Source organism: Artemia sp. Qi Xiang Cuo, chromosome 8 (genome assembly GCF_049724085.1).
Source record: "Artemia sp. Qi Xiang Cuo chromosome 8, ASM4972408v1, whole genome shotgun sequence".
Lineage (NCBI taxonomy): Eukaryota > Metazoa > Arthropoda > Branchiopoda > Anostraca > Artemiidae > Artemia > Artemia sp. Qi Xiang Cuo.
The window spans coordinates 45,814,884-45,830,916 of NC_142801.1; the positions used below are offsets into that span (position 1 = coordinate 45,814,884).

General features: G+C 36.9%; 1 protein-coding gene across 2 annotated transcripts in view; it reads right to left on the minus strand.

Moving 5' to 3' along the window:
• Positions 1–1,508: 1,508 nt before the first annotated feature.
• Positions 1,509–16,033, minus strand: part of 7B2 (Secretogranin_V domain-containing protein 7B2) — a 37,941-nt gene continuing 23,416 nt past the window's right edge. For both annotated transcript variants that reach the window (XM_089093492.1, XM_089093491.1), the window contains exons 6-7: positions 8,043–8,102; positions 1,509–1,729 (exon numbers count right to left, since the gene is read on the minus strand). In XM_089093492.1, coding sequence (XP_088949618.1) covers positions 1,661–1,729; positions 8,043–8,102 — 129 coding nt within the window. In that variant the 3' untranslated portion in view covers positions 1,509–1,660. The remainder of the gene's footprint in view (positions 1,730–8,042; positions 8,103–16,033) is intronic.

The following is a 16,033-nucleotide window of genomic DNA, read 5'->3' on the forward strand; positions in this document are numbered from 1 at the left end:
ATAATTTGCACTTTACTGAAAAAAAATACAAATGAATAGACATTGTCAGTTTAATCTACATATACTGATATTTAATAATCAAAAATGTTAATATTATTTGATTTATTAAAGTTTGTGTCGGTTATTTATTTTAATTAATGTTCGTTTTGGGTTTAATTTATTTATCGATGCTGATTTGTGGTAGTTTCTAGCTTGGTAGATTATTTAATTTTATTTTTGCTCATTTTTTGTTTAATGGAGTTCTTTACTTTCCTTTGAAAAACTTATTTTTTGGAAAAAGTTTTTTTAATTAATCACACAATAACAGCAAGGAGAGATACTAATGGACCTGATCGTCTCTGACTCATACCTACCCCTTAATTTAAGCATGTTGTACATCTTTTGGCCTACGAGTATTGAAGAAACGTTTTTTCAGCTGTGTGACTCTTTATTTTGTTTATCAAGATTCGTATCTGAAGCTTATGGATTGCTCATATACCTTTCTGTAGATAATTACAACCTGAAAATCTGAGCAAAAAAAGTCAATAAACCTAAAAATGTTCTGCTTGCTTTGCGGAGTATCATTCCTAAGAGTAGGCGTTATGAAGTTGAGGTTTCAATCTTTCTTGGCTTACGGAGACTTCTTTGGTTGGCTTTTGCTGTTCAAAAGGGAAAAGAAATTCAGTTTTTGTAAAATTTGACAACGAATTAAGCAGCGCATAGTTTTGTTGCAGCGCAATTAAAGCAGCGCATAGTTTTGTGAATACTGCGAAAATTACCAAGCATAAAAAATATGCCTTGTTTTCAGTTAAGCAATGCCAGTCTAGCCTTTTAGGGGATAGCAAGAGGTGATTAACTTTGGGTTTGACATCTTACATAAGCTACTTTCTACAGGTTTTAACTTTTAAAGTTGCGTTTTACTTTTCATTTATCTTTTTTATTATAATCTGATTAATGACAATCAAGAAGGAATCTGAAAACCGTTTTGAAAAAAATTAAAAATTATTAAAATGAGCAGTTAAAAATTTAAAATTCATAGTCAATATTCGGATAACTTAAGAATCTACAAATACAAAGGCATTTTCACTAAAAATTGTTTGTTACATGTCCATTGTTGGCTCCAAACTCGTTTAACAATTTAAGACGTAATCCCTAAATGCTAGGGACTCCATGACCTCAATGTATTTGACTGCTCTGCTTGACTTAAATTTTTTACATATCTCTCCCAGATGGAGCCTGCAATGCCAACGTTTTGCTTCGTTGCCTTTTCAATTATGTAGTTTAAATTCTATATTCCCTACGAAATATCCGTTTTTGTGACAAGCCTGAAATGGTAAATTGTACTTTTGCCATTGAACTTATTATCTTCTAACCTATTCATCTAGAGAGCAGGATTTTTGACTAATCAGACACTGTCTTAGAGAAATGTTTCAACTTTCTTATAAGATATCGACATTAAAGCTTTTTCACGGATCTGAAGCCAACGTTCAATATTTATTCAGTAAAAAAATGCAAAGCTAATTTCATAAGACCTTTAGAATGTTTATTTTAATGGCATGCTCTTTAGCTGGTTTACAGAACAAATAATGATATGACAAATAAGAAAATATTATCCACAACATTTTAGGTCATGTCCGCTATATATTCCATAAAAATAAAGTAAAAGTAATAATGAGCACCTTTAGAAACTGCCAAAACCTTTTTTTGCTGCAATTGGTAGCTTTTCCCCAACGAGATAAGGATTTTCAACCTGCAAGATATAAATATTGAAGTATTTGATTGAAAAAAAACATGCAACAATATAAAAATAAAATTGTGAATCCATAAAAGGAAAATAAAAAATGGAATAAAAAAGAAAAACTTAGGCTACATAATTTAATTCTACTTTTATCAGTAAATTGTATTGAAACTACAAGAAAAGAGGACTGGGAGGGAGAGAAATAGAGAGGGACGGAGAGTGAGAGGGACAGAGAGAAACAGAGAAAGAGAGAGGGATAGTAATACACAAATAGGGAAAGAATTAGTTAATGGTATATGAGTTAATCCACCATTTTGTCACATAAACGTAACAGAATATGTAGTTGCATCCCAGAGGTGCAATTGGTACTGTCTTTTTGTTTTTATGCTTGATGCCTACATCTCGGCTTATCTGTAATACGACCCTTCTAATAATTACTTGTGCCAGCCAGAAGATCCATTGTCTTTTACTGCTTTGTTGGCTTGTAGCTTAATTAGCCCAATTTAATTGGAGTTCACTTTAGCCTACATCATGGGTGATACCAGAAAAAAGAGCTATAGACTTCCTAGTACCAGAGAGATGAGATCAGAATGTCCTATCCAGTACAGTGGAGCTAAATCTATTAATGAGCAGATTGATATTCTAACTTCACATATTAAAACACTAAAGAACAAGCAGAAGCTAATTGCGGATTCACTTCATGACCAAACCCTTAAATCTTTTGAAAAGATATAGCCTAAGGTTAGTGCTATTTACCAAACTCTTAGAGAAAATATTTTCCCTATTGACCCCATCCATATTCGGTCAATTGATACAACAGGAAAGTTGCAACTTAGCGCAAATGGTGACCGAGGCACATTAGTAAAAAATATAGTAGTTGTACCATATATGCCTAAGTAATATTGATGAGATTAAAACACACTGCCCATAGAATTTAGAGTGTCGTTGAATTAAAAAGGCACTGCACATAGGATTTAGAATATCCGTCAAATATAGGATACAGATTATGCAAATTAAATAAAGCGACCGATTGTAATGTCGCCGTGCACCAACTTAAACTGGTAATAATTTGTGATTTTCCTTTCTCCAATAAAATAGATCAGTTCAGAATTTTCGAAAGGTTAAAATTTCCGTTTTTGGTACTCAATACCTCGTATCTTTTTAAAAATAGAGAACGGATACATTTTTTCCTCTTAAGATATAGCTGTTATCTGCCTTTGGGCTTTCAAGTCTTCCATTATTACTGACCTTTTTTGGCAACTTTAGATACTCTTTCGAGAATTTGCTTACAATTTTGAATAATTTTTCTAATATCTTTGTCACAATACAGTCATAACTGTCAATAACGGGCAAGAGTTATGACTGAGCCACCAACTTCCTTGATTGAACGCCACGCTTGAATTGTAGAGGCGAAAAAATGAAAATTCTGAAGCGTAGCTTGAAAAGCTTATATTTAGACCAGGTTGTACTCAAGTATTTTGTTTTAGTAACTTTTACGAGATTCAGCATAAAGGACTAAAACCAATAAGCTTCCGTGTCTTCTACTGTAAAGAATGACTGCCTGAAATCTTCACTTTGAATTGTCAATCATCAAAATTGCGAAAAAAGGTCGAAAATAGCCCAAATAGAAAAATAAAATTCAGTTGTTCGTATACATCTTCTGTTTACTAAGTTAATGCTCATATTTAACCTTAAAGTAAATACAGAATCGATTGATCTCTGCTTGGCAACACAGGAGCAGGGGTTTGATTTCAGATGCCGCAAGGCCAACAGGGGAAGAAACCATAGGTTAAAAATATGCAGATAAACTTATAAAGATTCTCTCTGAGAACCTATTCAGAGCTATATCTTCCCCTTTGGGGTCTTACCCATTTGGTTTATTAGAGTGTTGAGTCTTGCAAATAATTTAAGGTCGCCTTGGGTCTATTCTGATTAATTAAGATACATTCTGGTCACAGCAGAAGGCTGTGATCATCCTTGTAAATAGCTCAAGGCTCTTGTTAGATTTTACTTGTGCATCGCTGGATGGACATCCAGCGATTTTACATCGCTGGAGCAGCATAGTTGCCACGACTTAATTCTTGATGTCCATACAGAGAGGCTAGGGAAAGGGGGGTCTTATTAGGCAGGCAAAGAGTTTAAGATCTTTCCATTTTAGAGAAATTCAATCAAGGATTTTCCCTGTTGAAGTTAAGGTTTATCTGAGGCCTTAGGAACGCTGATTCTAGTTAACATAATTAATTAATAAATATCTTGTTTTGAGTTGAACTGATAAATTTGTTTCTAATCAATCAAGGTTATTCCACACTCTTAATTCACTTTAGACCTATTCAATTTACTCTTGTATTCTATTTGAATTATGTGGACTGATTAAATAAAAACTGTAAGAGTAGCACAATTAACTTTATTCTATTTGAATTAAGTGGATTGATTAAATTAAAACTGTGAAAGTAGTACAATTAACTTTATGTGATAACTTAGACTAAGAGTTATAATAGTACAGACCCGAGCTTTAATTAGTTATCCAGGCATACTCTACTAGAAATAGTTTGTAGCCCTAAGCTCACAATAAACCTTTTTTTCTCAGTGACGACGCTTGGACGATAGAAACGATCTCCTTGGAACTGTAGACATACACCATATTAGATTTATCAAATCTGAAGAAAGCCATTAGGGAACGTTATGTAAAACAACTCGGAATAGAACGTTTTCTCCTCCCTTTTTTTTTTACCGAATTTAATAACAAAATCAAATTGTTACCGGATTTTGAGTACCGATTTGAACTAATTTGCTGCTGTTATTCTTTTAGAACTTTTACAGATAAAGAAATTTCTAACTTAATACATATTCTTCAGAGTAATGATTGGTCTAATGTTCTTGAAGATAATAATGTTGAATGTGCAGTTAGTTTATTTTTTTGTCGAATGAGAACTCTAATGTTTCTAATGTAGGACAAGCATTTTCTTCTTAGAAAGAGGTCTAGGAATTTTACACCCATATGCCCATGGATGATTAATAGAGATCATGGATGATTTAGAAGTCTGATCAGTAGAATACATATGAAGGCATCTTTGTTCAAGGCTGCATGTAAAAGTAAGACAGAGGATGATCTTTTGAAGTATAAGCATTATTAAAATGTGCTCACTTCTTCAGTTCGTGCAGCAAAAAAGCTGTATTTTTCACGTCGACTCAATGAGTGTAAGGGGAATTTGCGCAAGGTTTTGACTGTAGCTAATGAAGTTCTTTTCCACAAGAAACTCAAATAGTCTTCCCCATGTCTTTAAAGGAAAGCTGATGCATCCATTGTGGACACAAAATCCTTAGCGAGTGTCTTCAATTCACATTTGACCACACTTCCTTCAGTTCTCATTCTATCCCGGAGTAGAGTAAGTAGTGTTCTCTTAGCAGAAGAGTCTCTTTTCCTTTCCCCATGCATTAGTACTGAGATTTCCAGTATTATTTATCAGATTCCAAGCAACCGTTCAGTTGATAGATTTAGTTTGAGTAAAAAAATCCTAAAAAAATTATTGGTCAGTTTGTTTCTAATCCCATCTCACTAATAACTAAGCTCTATCTGTCTTCTGGTGTTTTCCCCCATTTATTTAATATTGCTAATGTTGTACCTATGCATAAAAGAGGTGATTCATCTCTAATTCCAAACTATAGATCTATTTATCTTCTTCCTGTCATCTCTTAGGTTGTTGAAAAAGTAGTGTGTCGTAGACTCTTTTCATTTGTATTTACTACTAATACGACTTAAGAAATTATCTCATAACTAACCATCAGTATGGTTTTCGTCCCACTTTCTCTACCTTGTATGCAATTTGAAATGCAACAGATTTTGTAGTTGTTAATCTGGATAATGGCTTGTGTGTTTTGGGTCTATTTCTTGACTTTTCAAAGGCCGTTGATATGATTGACCATTCTGTTGAACGGTTAAGGTCTTATCTGTCAGGGAGATCTCAGTATGTTTCGGTTAATGTTACTTCTTCCTCTACTTTGCCTATATTGAGAAGTGTTCCACTGGGCTCTGTGCTTGGGCTACTTTCGTTTTTAATTTACATTACTGTTCCTGTTGATGGTCTTCATCCCCATGTTCACCCTGTTTGTTTTGCTACTGACTGTAACTTTTTGATTGCTTTAGTGGATATGCAATCTGTCACTTCCGTAGCTCAAGGTCTTCTTGATAAATTAAAGGATTGGTGCTGATAAAATGGTATGGTTCTCAACAGCCGGAAGAGTGCCATTGTCAATTTCAGGACCCTTTATCGTATTAGAGATTTAAAGGAGCCAATGACCCTGACTTATGGGAACGATATTATACCACAAGCTACTATGCTGAAATTTCTTGGTGTGTATCTTGACTGTTTTCTCTAATTTTAACCACATATAATTCACACCCATTCCGTAATCCTCCGCCAGTCTTTACCGAGTCTGCACCGAGTTAGCTCATTTCTTCCCCCAGATGCTGTGTTTCTCTTTATTATGCTTTTATTTTTCCTTACTTTTTTTCTTGCTGCTCTCTCTTGGGTAGAACTAATAAATCTCTTCTCTGCTCACTTCAAAGAGTCCAAAATAGGGCAATAAAGGGTACTTTTCTTCTCTCTTGACTTTACTCTTCCTCTGATCTTTATAATGAGACTGGAATTGCTCCGCTGGATCGTATTATGGGTAAAAGTAATCCTTTTTTAGCACATTTTGCTTTTCTAGGTACACTTCCACCACCTCTGCAGCAGTTTTTTCACGGACAGGCTCAGGTAGGTATTCTTCTTCTTTGCGCAGTTCTTCTCGCCGATTTATTTTACCCAAAGGATCATCTACAGTAGTCCAGAGGTCTCCTGTTCATCAATCAATTCTATTATGGAACTCCATCCCTCCGAATGTCCCTCTATTACTTTCTTCAAAGGCAGTTTTTGGTCTGATCTTTCCAGTTTAGTAATTTCTATTTCTCCTTTGTTTATTTTCCCTGTTTTCACTTTTTTTTTACTATATGCTAGTGTTTATTCCCTTTCATGGCCCTTGTGGTTCTTTAGTGCTCTATTATTGTGTTGTATGGGCCATAACAAGCCAAGCTTTTGGACCGAATAACTTTTTACGTTTGTAATAGTGTTTAAGTATCAATAAAACTATTGATTGATGATTGAGTTATTAGTTAGTTGTTGTTGCAACCAGAAGCACAGTTTGAAAAAAAACGCAGCAGATGCGAACGCGAAGTCTTTGCAATTTTTCCAACTTTTTTTTAATTTTAGAGTACCCAAAAAGATTTTCAAGGTGAGAGTGAGGAGAGCTAAACTGAAATATATGTCAGGGGTAGTAAAAGCAGAGGTTGGAAAAAAGTTTTTCTTTCCAACGTAGAGTAATACGTTTTATTCGACCGTTGCAAATCTATGCCTTTTTCACGTATCAGTCATCTAGGTGTGTGTGTGTGCAGGGGAGAGGGCTTCCAATGAGTCCCATTTTTCTCGACCTTTAAATTAATAAAGCTAAAGACTGTCTGAAATTAAAGGTCTTAAACTTTCGACTTTGATCGCAGTGCCATCTATTATGTTAATATTTAAAACAGAAAACAGTAGAAAAAGAAAAAAAAATTGTATCACAAAATTTCTCCTTTCAAAACTTTGCTTCAAAACGTTAGAATGATGTCGTCTCGATTAATTGGAGTGGTTTTTCAATTCGCGAATAGTGGATTTACTAACTCTCTTCTTACACCACGATAGCTTATTTGAAAAAGGTTACATCTTTCTACGCAGCTTTGAATTTATGATATGTTACTTCATTTCATCAAAATTTACAATAATTTATTTTTGTTGTAATTCATTATATTTTATCCAAAATACGAAAGGATGAAAATCCTTATAGGTTTTTACGCCATTTTGAGCATTTGTCTTCTTCTCTAAATTAGATCTTCTGACGCTGATTGCAAGAGAAGCAGAAGACGCAGAACTCACAGAATTCATAATATTGGACCACTGTCGGGCAGAGAAGGTTGAGGGAGAAGGAATGTGCGATTGCTGCTTCTCCTTAGCCCAGGGAAGTCTAGGTCTCCACAGTTTTTACTTACACCTATGCTAATTTGCTGACAATCTAGATTGCCACCACCCCCGCTCAGGGGCGATTCTCCAGCATTTTTATTGGAGGGGGCGGGGCCAAGAGAGGTCCATATCTTGATAATCAAAGGGCATGGGATTTACAATATTTTTTCTCCACATTATTAGGGGACAACTGCCCCCCTTGCCACCCCCAAACGACGCCCCTACCCCCGCTCCCTCTGAGCTTTGAATAAAGCGTCTTTGTCATTTTATTCTATTTTCACAGTCATACTTACCTTTGGAAAATCTTTTGAACCTTCTTCATAAGCCATTGCTTTAAGTGCAGAATCGCTTCCCTGAAAAATTAAAATGAATTGGAAAGATTTTCAATCAAGATTTAATCAAGATTGGAAAGATATAAAGGTTCAAGACTTTAAAGCGAAACGCTAAACAAAGAGCTTAAAAGTACTGATTACAAAACTGGTAATCAAGAAGGGGTAAAAATTGAGCACCTAACAAAGATATCATATAAAGGGAAAACCTCGTTTCAAAGCTTATGCTTATTTTCCTCTCAAGGAGATACTAGTCTTCAATTTTTTTTCGACAAGCCAATTGTGAGTTAAAGCTTAGGAAAAGATGATAAGATTAGATACTCAAATCGTCCACATCGATGAACGAAAAGTTAACATTGCTATCTAATGGCTCTCGGTAAAGTTTTAACAATGTTCTTACTTTTGAATTCATCAGTACATCGATGTGAAACTGAGCCTATGAATTTAATTTGTGTTTTTTTTTCCTGGTTTTAACTCAATTCGATGACATCCTCTGAGGCATTAAAAACTGTTAGCTTACAGAAGAGTCGGTCAGAATTCAAAGAAAAGTTGAGGAAGTGCCTCCTCCCCAACTCTAGTAATTCTAGTCAACAATGACTGAACTGGCAGATGGATGTTTTACTCTACCGAGTTCTACCCACACATAAATAGAAAAAGCTAATTAGATGGAATATTCAAATGTTTAAAAAATATCTAACATAGTTACACAATTTATACATATAACCGTTATAACGGCTTAAAAGTGATTATAAGCTTGTACGTGTTCCTTTGAACATGAATTATAAAGTTAAGCATGCAGATTACGATATTTTTGTGATAATTGGTCTGAATTGTCGCACCACTTGTTACCAAATGTCGCACCAATTGTTAGCTGTTTTTTATCTAAATTAAAGTTGATTTTTAAGCTACGTTGTTTATCAATATCGGTTTTCACTAAGTATTCAAGTCATTATCAGTTGACGATTGATGAATGAACATCGAACCCAATATGAAATTTATATCGTTCTCTGGAGTTTGAGCCACATGCTGAAGAAGCATTTTTTCGACAGGCGGGGGGGGGATCTTAACCTTTTAGTTATGGTCTTAAACCATAAAAAATCAATTTTTTTTAATCTGTAGATATTTTCACCCTCTTTAAAATACGTAAAAGCCAGACAATACAGAAAAAATTGCATAATACCCTAATCCAATCCCCTTTGACTTTTTAAAAAGTACACAAAAATTTCAATTGTCAATCGAATGAACCCTCTCCTAAATTTTTATTCGACCACTCCTTGTACACGAATTGGTTGGAAGATAAAAATCTGAACAGAGACCACATCGTTCCTTGCCAGGTGTCCCAACTAGGGGCGGTTGAGTTCGCAGTGATGAGCCAAGCCTACCAAAAGTAAAAGAAAAAAGTTTTTCGGCGTTTTAATTAGTTTTCTAGGCCTTCATAAAACTTATTGAGATATTTGCCTAGATTAACTTACCACTAAATTATAATCTAACTGGAGTCAATACACTGCACATATTTTATGTTAATATTTCATCTCCATTAAAAAAAACTTCAATACTCTTCAAATTCCACAGAGCTAAACAATTTAATTAATTACAAAATTTCTTTTCGAGAATACACTAAAAGCTTTCAAGAAGAGGTGAATCGTTCCAGGAGAATAGTGGCTAAACACTATTTTGAGAATTCTTTACTATTATCAATATTTTCTTTTTGTAAGGCTTACTTACCCTTAAAACCTTTTACTATACTCAGTGGATCTTTTGAAACATTTGCGTTGTTATCAAGAACTGATGTAATATGAATGAATGAATGAACTTTGTTTCCCGCTAAAAATACATAATGTAACTAGCCCTCGAACTTAAATCCCTTTAATATTCAGACATATAAAAAAATAGAATAGCGGAAGAAAAATAAAATTTAAATTTAACTATCCAGCTGTCAAATTGACCCTCTTTCTTTTTATTGTCCTATTCAACTAAATAAAATGAACAGGTTCAAAAAAAATTCTTCACAAGAGAATCTTATCAAATAACTTTTGATGAAAAAAAATGGAAGTAAGAAGTGACTTGGGCCAATATTCATCAAAACTAAAGACGGAATTCCCATTACAATTGCTACACTGGCAGTATTAGCTTTTTATGCTGATTCTAAATATATAAATTTCTTTCAGTTTATTGTTATCCACGCAAAACCAAATCTGAGAAAATTGGACAATCTTTTAAATGAACGAATGAATGAATGGTTTTCACTATACGAATTGTTTTTTATCATCAAAGGTAAACAAAGACAAGAAAGGTGACAAAGCTAAGGTATGAGGGATGGCAAAGGAATTGAAGATCCGTGCTAGAATGCGGCGGTTATATAGGCGTCTGCGTGACAAAATCATCCCATAGGCTTTTCGGACTTTCTGTTTGAGATCATTTATTAGACAGGACCGGGTAGCCTTAAGATTAGACCCAATTGGCAAACCAAGGTAAGTCACTGACGCTGCTGCAGTAACTCTATTACTACCTAGTGAAAACATGACAGGCGCCAACTCTTTCTTACGACAATAAAAGACGACCACCTCGCTTTTGCTGGAGTTGATTTCTAGGCCTATGTTAGCATATTCGTTAGAAAAAACTCTGAAATTACTCTCTATGCCACTGACGGATCTACTCGGACTTAAAAGGCCATCGGCATAATTAACAAGAGACAAATCAATTCCACGAAAAATAAAGCACGTTTTCACCGGCTTCTGAGCCTCGATGATACTGTTATTATAAAGAGGCAGTGATGTCATGACGAATGCCTTTCCTTACTGGTATAAGGAAATCGGACAGAGTCGGGATCTGGTTTTTACTACCCTTACTCTAACCTTCAACTTAAAATACATGTTCCTATAGGTAGCAATTATAGATCTGTCAAGACCTCTCTTAAACGCAGAGACAAGCAGTTGTGCATGGATACCCGAATCAGAAGCCCTGCGGACGCCATGGACTGCAAGTACCACGGTTTCCCCTTTAGTATCTGTGTCCAACAAAATATTAGACAATAGTCTATGCACATGCTCGCGGCTTTTTCTCTGGAAACCGAACTGCGAATCTGGCGTACTCCAAACATACTTTATCTCCTCAATAACTAATAACTCCATCAATTTACAAAAAACGGGAGCAACGGTTATCGGGTGGTAAGAACAACATTTAGATGGGTTTACCTTTCTTAATGACAGGGGTGACTAGACTGGTACAAAAAAATATCTGGCACTAGACCGCAACTAAAAATCCTTTGGAACATAAGTGCTAGATGTAGTGTTAACAGTTCACTACCGAGAATCAGATGCATACCACATATATTATGTACTCGTTTAGAGTACTTCTTTTTTAGTTTAAGGATAACCGAACGAACATACGACACACTCACTACGTGGCCAAGACCCGGTTCCAAAGATTCTAAACAGAGATCAAGATATCTCTCAAACTTACACTCCAATTCAGGATTAGGTGAAGCAAACTCGCTCGTGAAATAACTAGTCCATTCAGTTTCGCTAGGGGCGGATTCGTTACTAGGCGATTTTGCAGATCGATTCTTCTTGGTGAATTTCCAAATTTTATTTGGATCGACTCGTAGCGGTTCACTGTTTTCATCAATCACACGAGAGCGATGCAAGACGAGACATTTGGAGAACTGTCGCTTTGTATACAATCGCACACTGTTTACGACGCCTTGTTTAGGACGGCCCGAATCAATCCACAAACTATACCACATTTTAGCTTGTCGACACGCGTTAACCAAAGCTGGGTTTTCCGACCATCCTGGAACTTCTGACCCAATTCTCACTTTACGAATAGAAACCGCGGTTTTTTCTGCACTGAGCAAGGCGTGAGTTATTTCACTACAGTAGATATTTAGCAGTATTCATTCCTCATCACATGCAATCGGCGAGCTTTGGAGTAGTAGCTGGAAAGGGACTTTAATCTTTTCCAGGATTCCATCACACACAGACCTGAACATGGCTAAATTAGCTTTTTGCCATTCAGTCTCCTGGAACTACTTTTTCTCGTTTGGAGCGTTATTCAGGAGGTCATTAATAATGAAGGTATTAGCCACTGGAAGGTGATCAGAAACACAGAAGCCGATATCAACCTCACAGTCACCGTGAGTCATCAAGTCGGGAAAGCAGAGCAGAAAGTCGAGCGAGAACGTGGAACCAGAATTATGCACATACGTGAATGTTTCTCAGTACCCGCAGACTCGGGCAGGCTGCGAGCAAGATTTCACCTCTGGGATCATTAGCATCAGAGAGGTTAGAGTTCATATCTCCGGCAATAATACAGTAAAGTTTTACCGCCGCGCATAACATATTAACAGCGGCTACTTTTCCGCAAGTAATATTACACTTATTGTCAGATTGGACAGTCTTGTAGTTCGTTCGCATATAGACTGAGAGCACAATAGTATTTTCAATTTTCACTGCAACATAAAAGTCTGCTTCTTTAAACGTCAAGGCACGGACAATGATAGCAACACCACCAGAGGGACGACTTCTTCCCGACCTCCTAGAAGGAATGCGAAACACATTGACGTTTTCATTTTGTTGTAAGAGCTGGGGTCCCTCAGCCGATGGGAAATGTTCCTGCACGCACACAATGTCAAATTTGTTAGGAAGGTTTTCTAAAACTGGTAATTTAGATAGTACTCCACCATTTATGCTCCACGTCACTATTTCCAGAGTGCTGGAGCTAGTCATCACTTAGATAGGGCCTTTTTGGCTTCTGGACAACTGAAACTGTAACAGGGGTGCTTATCGGAGCCACAGAGGGCGCCCTTCATCTGGTTCTGGCACGAGGTGTCCTTAGAATTAGTGTGGCCTCCTCCGCAGATTGAGCCTCTTGCTTTATTAGAGCAGTCCTTTGCAATATGCCCATAGGCCTGACACTTATAGCAACACCTCGCGAGAAAATGAAAGTCCTCGACTAGAATTCGTTCGTAGCCTATAATAACCGGAGATTTTATCGCGGAGGCTAGATGCTGCATGGTCACAAATTTCGGTCTAAACGATGTCGTGTTCCCGATCTGAGAGGCCTCAGCACAATTATTCACAAGACCACATAGATCCTCCTCACTAACGCTGGTGGGTACGTGTCTGATTATGCCAAAGAACGCAGGACTGGACACTTTTGCTTCAATACTTGAGTCGGACTTACCAATAGCCTGTGCAACTAATTTGGTAGCCTCCTGATCGTTCAGAACAACTTTCCAGTAGGTTTTGCGAGTTTTCAGTTCCACAATATTTCCACAGTTGCTTCCACATACTTTATCGAGATAAAACTTTCGTGAAACGGGATCGTCCAGTCCTTTCGGGGGATTCTTTAGCACGACTGCATAAGTCTGCACTGTTGCAGTTTGCAGTGGAACAGAGGAGGCTGCAAGTTGGGACTGACTCGCGGATCTCACAAAACTGTCAAACTTAGCACTAAGCTCATTCACTTTCCGTGTCAGTGTCGCTGAGATTTCTCCGGCAATCACAGGAACCTCTTCAGGCTCATAGATAAGAAAACACGGCAAATTGACTTTGTTGTCATTGTAGTTTTTCAGTGCTTTTATGATATCGAATATGTGGTCAGTGAATTTGTCACGAATATTTGGCCTAGTTGAATGGCCTGCCTCAGACCACAGTAATTTCTTTTCATTCCCGATATCATTCAACTCGAAGAACTCTGCAGCTTTGCTCATTATATCCGCACTCTGATTTCCCGCTTTATACGCCCTTACTGCGAAATTCAACACGGCATTCCGTATCAGTCTCTCTTTCGCACCAGTATCATCCGGTGGCATATTTCGTACAGAACGTAACCACACAGAGTCCACGATCAGTCCGTGGGCGGAGAAAAAATTTAATAGCAGAAATTCACTTACGAGAGAAATAAGGGAAGCGTTGGAGGATGTCTACCTTGTCCGCGCAATTTCAGGGGCAAGCCCAGCGGGTACCACGGCTCTTCTGGACAAGTCTCTCACCCCTCTTCTGCTTACTTCTCTCCTGTCACCTTTATCGAAGCGTAATTGCCTATTCTGTTCCGGAAACTATTTTTGAATTTTGGCTTATTTTCATATCGTATGTCCAGTTTATATTCATACTACTTGCCTTGATTGCTATTCTCCAATATTATCCCTCTTGACCTTCATCTTGACCTATATCATATAGGTCACTGCTATGAAAAAATCAATAAGAAAATCCACAGCCCCAAGAGAATTCTCACTCAAAATGCAATGCTTATTCAAATTATAATCCTTTATTCACTGAATTAATGATTTTCAAAATATTGGCTGAAGGTCAAGAAGAGACTATAATCCTTTACCAACTATTAGCGATCGGTTAAATCCAAAAAGGGGTCTTAACACCATAAACTCTGAATCCAGACTGTACAATCAACGTACAATTGTTGATTTATACATTTTAAAAGCAATTAACCAGGGATTTAAGGGACCAGTACCTCAAATTATATTGTGGTTAGGCCTGGTAGTCCAGTAAATCTACATAAAAAATCGACGATCTGGGACAAAATTGCATTATAAGTGATTTTTACACTATTTTCCAGAGAAAAAAATTGTTTACAATATACCAAAAGTCCCCAAGAATCCCCTTGGTGGAACAGGGTGGAAAACAGGGGGGAAGGGGAAATCCAGGGGGAAATTCGAAAATTTACGACCGGTAGTTTTTAATGCTGAGAATTCCTGACGTTCTTGGGTCCAAAATGATCGAATATGCGTTTTTTTTTTTGTTGCTGTGTACTAAGTCGTTCCCCCGTTTCCCCACTTACAGGATTTAATGAGAGGGGAAATAAAGATCCTGTACAGCAGCCTGCAAGACTTGTTTTCTGGGATTTCCCAGTACGAGAAGAATGAATGTGTTACTTTGATTGCTCTGTCATTAGTTTTTCCCCGCGTTTTCCAGTTACATGCGAAAATAGGGAGAAATCAAGATATCCTCTAAAGGGAAAAGATAGTCAAACGGCTCTACAGAATTTGGAGAGGAGACAAAGGTCTATCAGCCGTTTTTAAAACCCTTTAACACCGTTTTGACGAGAGTTCAATATCCTATTCCCTGATGCTCCTCTTTTCCTGTTTGGTGGAGATTCACTAATGGTGCATTTACACATAGTGGAAATCCGAGCGGATTGTGAAAACCGGTCGGAAAAGTGACTCGATTTTCACAATCCGCTCGGATTTCCGCTATGTGTGAATGCGCCATAAGTCTAAGCGCATACACATGCTACCGCCTAGTGAAAGTTTTAAGATATGTATTAGACATATTTTATTGATCATAAAGGTAAGACAGTTTTGTTTTTATAATTATCAATGAGAAATTCCAGAAGAAAGTGAAGGTTCAAAAAAAGAAAAGGGAAGGTTTGTGGGAAGAGAGTTCCAAGCACGCAGACAAAGTCACTAAGGGGTTTTTACTTTGCCTAATTATGCAGCGATATCTAGGTGGAAAAAATACAATGCTTTAGGTAGATGGTACTAATATTCCTCGTCATCAAGACGATGATTTGCATTTTACCATGAGATGGCTAATAGACTAACGCCCGAGCCATATTATAGTCACATTTGTGACTAAACTCAATGCCTTTGATATGAATTCAACGTAAGACTAGTGACCTAGGTTGGAAATTCACGCTAGCCCATCCCTTCAAGGCTTTCTCTAAAGCAGCGCTCAAACGCAGCTCAGAAACTGCTTTAAGTCGACTTTACGACCGGTCGTAAGGTTTAAAGAAGATTCCCCCACTGATCTAAAGTGGTCGTTAAGGTCGTAAAGTGACTTAAAACCTTAGTGAAAATTTGGAGCTTTCCTTATAGCTCAGGCTGTGTTCATATGTTTTATGTTGTAAGGCAGAGCAGAAATAGAAGGAAGTATTTTGTGTTACTTTGAAAGTGCGATGCATTATATTTAAGACGCTGGCTATAAAGTTCCTAAATT